Source organism: Protomyctophum parallelum, assembly GCF_964188405.1.
Source record: "Protomyctophum parallelum genome assembly, chromosome: 14".
Lineage (NCBI taxonomy): Eukaryota > Metazoa > Chordata > Actinopteri > Myctophiformes > Myctophidae > Protomyctophum > Protomyctophum parallelum.
In genome coordinates, this window is record NC_139709.1 from 22,815,927 (window position 1) to 22,822,281 (window position 6,355).

The 6,355-nt window shown below is 36.6% G+C and overlaps 1 protein-coding gene across 1 annotated transcript; it reads left to right on the top strand.

Moving 5' to 3' along the window:
• The first annotated feature begins 76 nt into the window (after window positions 1–76).
• On the top strand, window positions 77–6,290 carry rab36 (RAB36, member RAS oncogene family). The gene is made up of 11 exons (XM_083782423.1): window positions 77–162; window positions 605–705; window positions 2,890–2,981; window positions 3,207–3,281; window positions 3,388–3,489; window positions 3,604–3,668; window positions 3,797–3,848; window positions 4,105–4,186; window positions 4,464–4,554; window positions 4,904–5,020; window positions 5,416–6,290. Exons 2-11 carry the CDS (start codon window positions 628–630, stop codon window positions 5,475–5,477), a joined length of 816 nt encoding a protein of 271 aa, XP_083638549.1. The 5' UTR covers window positions 77–162; window positions 605–627; the 3' UTR covers window positions 5,478–6,290.
• Window positions 6,291–6,355: the final 65 nt, after the last annotated feature.

The window sequence follows — 6,355 nt, forward strand, 5'->3', positions numbered from 1 at the left end:
CGATGCAACACCTGTTGGATGGGAATCACGTGTCAGTGGAGCTGCAGCTGTTCTGGTTGTCATGGATACTACGTTTTCATCACACTGGTCTAGCTGTATGCTAGTCGCTATCCCGAGGATATAAGTTATACATAACTCCATGACATTATCTGGTTATTGGCGGTAAGCAAGTCCTCGTTCGTTAATTTCTTGTTTGTGGTTATAATGTCGCCTGTCGGATGCGCAACATTTTGTCGATAAATGGGTACTTCCTATATGTAGGCTATGGCTCCGACTTGATAGCTGCTGTGTCAATGTGTGTGAAAATTCGTAGGCTACAGTTAATGGCTCTGTCTAAATGCACTGATGTACAGATTCAGTTTTGGGGACATACCTATTTTTCCAACATGAGGATTCCTAATTGAAGTCCTCAAGTCTGTATTTACCGTTATGAAACGATCGTCTAGTAGTGCTAGCCTGTCATCACATCTCCCTCTCTTTCCCTCTGTATCTCACTGACACTGACACTGTAGCAGCCAGAGTAGAATGGAACAATCAACAGAGCCTGGTATTTAATACATTATAATTGATAGAGTAAGCTGTCTGTCATAATGTTCTCTCGCAGACTGGACGTACCGTTAAATCATCATGCAAGAAATACAGAATGGGACGATCCACATTCCACCACCTGTGAGCAAAGACAGAGTCATCTATGAATTCCCAAAGGTATGATGATCACCATTATTAGAACAAGGCAATGTTAATTAAGGCATACAATTTGAAATAAGAGGGAATATATATTTGTCACGAGTCACGACACTCACGTAGCCTATACAGGTAGGCTATAGACAGCGTATAATTCACTTAAATAATTCATTACAATGGCATTATACCAATTGTGGAAATGTGGCCTGCAAGACTGCTAACAATATAATAAAATACAAATAAAATAATATGTGCAATAAAAGGTATATTAATGCAATTTCACAGTATGATCAAGTAGGCTACAAGTACACACTGTACAATAAATTGATAGCTATGAATTTCAGCTTTTTTCTTTTTCTTTTTTGTTCCATATCCTTGTTCAGGGCTCAGCAAGCAGCCTCAGGGAAAAACATGTGACATCTATCTAGGGTTTCTATCAGCGGTTCTTGCAAATGACTAAATCAGTGTCAGATCAAAGCACTCAACCAATTTATGGACATTACATACAATGTTTATAGCAGTCCAAAGAGTTCACCTACAGTATGCTGGTTTTAGGTCAGTTGCCATCATAAAACTTGCCAAAGTTAGGCACCATGAAGTCTTTGTCATTAAAGCAATTTTCTACTGACTACAGTCTTCTACATTAGATTAGAGCAAATTATTTGGAGGTGAGTTGTAGAAAGTTCACCAGTTAGATACGTTTCCCTTGCCAGCAAGAATACTGGTGCAGCAATCTTACCAAAGCAAAGAGATATTTACGTGTGTAAACATAAATCATACCGGTCTATTCACAGCTTCAACGATGTTTTGTTTATACAGCTTCAACCAAATCGTACAAATATATACTTTTTTTTCTCCATCGTCCATCATTAGGAACAATTCTTAGACATAGATTATACAACAAATAGCCATGCAATTAAAACATTTAAAGTTGTATTTCTTATCTCAAGCAAATTCCAAGTGTCATACCATAGTGAGATGAACACTATTGTGATTCTGTGTTGTTTTCAGTAACTCATTGATTGAGTTATTGATTAGAAAGGCCAATCATATTTCCGAATTGGCAAAGACAAGGTATCCACAAATTATCGGATATATATAACGAATATGGTCTCAGATCCTTTCAAGAGCTCAAACAAATGTATAATCTCCCTGGTACATCTTTCTTTTTTTATTTACAGTTGCGTACTGCGATGCGCACTTATGGAGTCCCCTGGAACCAACCATTACCAGTTCATCCTTTAACGACTGTCTTGAGTGGTATAAATGTTAAAAGTGGCTTTGTTTCCGGGTTATATAATAAATTACAAGAAAAATTAAATGTTACTACAGGTATTATCACTGTATGGAACATAGATCTAAAAGATTACAATATCAGAATAAATTGGCAGAACGTATGGAATAATATTCCACTAACATCTCGTAATTATAACAATCAACTAAGCTATTACAAATTGATTTTAAGATTTTATTCTACACCCAGGAAACTCTGCCAAATTAAAATACTACAAAGTCCTCTATGCTCACTATGTCCGCTAAAACCCATCGGAATATACATACACATGATGTGGGAATGCCCAGGAGTATTAGCCTTTTGGGCAAAGGTGGCATTATTTCAAACATACCGTGTTTACCACACATCCTGTTGCTAAATGATGACTCATCTCTAAGCCTAACACTTCACAAGAAGAGAGTGCTATTTGCCGGTTTAACAGCTGCAAAAAAAATGCTGGTAATGAGATGGAAACCACCCCATAACCTTAGTATCCACCGTTAAAATATCCTACTACGACGTCTTGAGTTTGAAGGCTTCCAATGCTCGAGCACAGTGAGCAAGGACAGATTCCATCCAAGCCCTACTCACAGCGGCACAGAAGGTTAAATCAGGACTCCGTTAGGTCCAATACTTGTACTCCTGTAAACAAAGTCTGACCCATTCTTGTTTGTCCTTTAAAACATCATTGCCACGTTTTTTGTTTTTGTTTTCATCATAATTGTCTCGTTAGAAAAAAAGAAAAAGAAACATGTATTATGTTATACGTATGCACCAATGTTGTTTCCCTCTCCTGTAATGTCTGTGCTAACCCGGGGTTCTTTTAAAAAAACAAAATAAAAAGTTTGTCACAAAAAAGTAACTCATTGATTGTCATTGTGTGCAGTGTTTATATATATATATATATATAAGCATTTTTCCTGCCTTTCCAGTTTTACACACCAGAGGCTTGTCTACAGCTAAAACATGACTGGAACATTGAGACTCATGCTGCCTGCAAAGACAGAGCTACCAGGCATCAACCGTGAGTTGCCTTAGTTTGGTATTTCCATGTCTTACACAGCTCTAATTAAAATAGCTCCTTGCAGCTATATAATATTATATTATTGTGACAAACCATCCAGGGCAAAGGAAGGACAACATAGGGCATTATATATTAGCATTATACATATAATGCATAATGCTACACAATAAAATGCTTGATATCTTGTAAATACATAAATGGCCAAAATGAGTGTTATGTTTTTAGGTGGGACAGACAGAAGATGTCTAAAGTGGTAATTGTTGGAGACCTGAATGTGGGAAAGACTTGTCTTATTAACAGGTATTGTGCCAATCACTCATCATTCCATACAGATTTCAAAATGTCTCTTTTGCAAACACTTGAGATTTTCCCTTTGATTTGCTGCCTCCCTTAATTTCCCCATCAGATTCTGTAAAGATGTGTTTGACAGAGACTACAAGGCCACCATAGGGGTGGACTTTGAGATTGAGAGGTTTGAGATAAAGGGAATGCCATTCTCTCTTCAGATGTGAGTCATTCCAATTTCAAGAGGATGTAATAATTTATTGGATTCAGATTGTATTTTTATTAAATTCTCTGTTTTGTTCATGCACTATTGATCCTTTTCTCTCTCCATGTATAGCTGGGACACAGCAGGCCAGGAAAAATTCAAATGTATCGCTAAAGCATATTACAGAGGAGCCCAGAGTAAGTAAATAATAGTAATAATTAATTTGGTATACCATTTAGAAATTTTAGATTGTGATTATAGTATATGTTTGAGTACCGGTAAATTAGTGTTAATTCAGGTAAAAGCGCTCTTTTGTCTTTTCCAGTGATCATCACAGTCTTTGACATGGCAGACATCAAGTCACTTGAACATACACGGTAAGTCTAATACAAAACAAATGTAAAACAATCCTGAAATCAAATGACAGGATGGTATACTGTATTCGCTGAGTTTGAGAACCAAATTCAGTCCTCCCCACTATGGATCGAACTATCATCTAGTAATTTGTGGGAATTTGGCCCAGTTTCTGAGTTCTAATTGTCTCAAATTCAATCAATGCTTTGCATTTACTCCAGGACCCACTGTCGATGTGCATATACTGTGTGTAACTCTCTCCAATTCACTTCTCTCCAGGCAGTGGCTGGAGGATGCCATGGAAGACAATGAGCCAGGCTCCTGCTTATTTTTCTTGGTTGGCACCAAGAGCGACTTGCTTGTGAGTGCAGTCATGTGTATGGGTTCCACATAACTCTTTCCTAGCTAATGAAATTGTTTTCTTTCACAGGCATATGGTGTTAATTGTTAAATGATAAATTAAGTTATTTACTTAGGCCTTTCTTAAATAGTTCACAGTGTAGAAAGACAGGCAACAGGGAGAGAGAGTCAGGTAGTGACAAGGGTCTGACAGGCATCAGAGCCTATGTAGTACGCACCTTAACCACTCGGCTATCGGTGAGTCTGTGCTAAATGTTTTGGATCTTTACCATTTGCAGGCGCCAGAAGAACAGCATAGGACAGAGAAAGATGCTATCCAGATGGCAATGGAAATGAAAGCTGAGTTTTGGGCAGTTTCAGCCAAATCAGGTAATAGCCATTCAATGTTAACATAATTATAAATATGAGTACGCACTAATATATTCATTGCTCCAAGACACCATTGTTAAGGTTTCAAAGAGGAGATATTTAGGATAGGTGCTGCTGGTTAAAGAGGCAGAAATCAAAGACTGTTAAAATATTCGCACATTGAGTTCCGAAACGAATTTATTTAAAGGCAATGTTTCAACCATATACTAGGTCTTTATCAGACCTGATGAAGGCCTATACGATCTAAACGTTGCCCTATTGTTTGGGAGTTATAACTCAGTTTGCAGATATTTTACCCCTCTGACCATTGCTAAGGTACAATGTTTATTTGATCATGTTCCTGTTATAGGGGAGAATGTGCAGGAGTTCTTCTTTAGGGTGGCAGCCTTGGCCTTCGAGGATGCAACGCTAAAGGACATTGATAGAGGGATCACTCAGACCAGCATTGGACGAGGTGGAAATATCCGTAAGAGACAAGTTTAATATCATCCAAAGAGTGTTTTACGATTAAGACAGGTATTTTATTTTTACTGCGTCAAACCCTATATACTTACTTGACCGGAGTGGCAGAGTCCCCTATACTATATTCACTCTTTTTTCCAGGTTTACATGAAATCTCTTTACTGAAAATAACCAATGGACAAGATCACAGCGTGTCTTGTTGCATTATGTTAATAAGCCTGTAGATTCCTTGGTTGGTACTAGTTTATGTCATGTTGACTTTACTTCATATGACCAATATTGCATGTGTAGCATGTATAAAATATACGCCTTCCCAATATACCCAAGAACAAATATAATAATGATGATTATTATTTACATAATATTCATATGCATTATATAATTTATATTTCTCACCAGGATCTGACAGAGCCAACCTGGAGGAGGCCATGCCCAAAGATGTGAAGAGAAACTGTTGCTGAAGAACAGAGTGGAACAAGGAAAATAAAGTAGCGGAAAGGGGAGCAAAAGGCATAGATTCTGCCATGAATATTTGTTAAAAGAAACAGTTATTTGACCACTTAAGCCATACTTAAGCTGTACATCAGAAAGAGAAAATGGCTGACATTTTCCCAGACTTTTGACGAAAGTTTGCCTATTTTTGATGTATGTTCTTGCCCGTTTCCGCCAAATGTTCGCCTATCGGACATGACCGAAATAGGGATGCTACTTGTGGTTAAACAAACTGGAATGCCATGTGCTTTTTGTACATGTCTCATCACTCTTTGTAATAAAGAACTGCCATGTGTTCTGGATTTGATGTATGTTATAAAATTTTAATATTTTCTTTAATATTTCTTATTTTCCTGATATAGTATTTGTTTCTTTATGCAGTATTTCTTATTGTCAAATTTTGTATTATAACCAGATTATTATATCAGAGCAAAAAGAGAAACATTTGAAAAAAATATAAAACCTTGTCAAAAAGTGTATTTCAGAATATGTTTTGGACCCCGGAAGTATAGTTTTACTAATGTATATTTGAAATATTGTTTGGCCACTTACAATATATTTTCTGCCATAAATGAGGGACCAAAATATACCTTTTATTGTCAATACATGTGTGATTTGTTTTCTGCCGTTTTGGGTACTACTTGGTCTAAAGTTATTAACTGGAAATAATGTATTTCTATGAACGAAACAAATCAACATTGTGGTACCATGAAACTATTGGCGCAATTGTAAATCAATTTTATATTCAGGATTTTATAATCAATAAAGCTTTGTCAATTATATGAAGTTTAATGTCTTGGGAATAAATGGTAAAACTTTGAGATATTGTGACTTATGTGAAATTAAT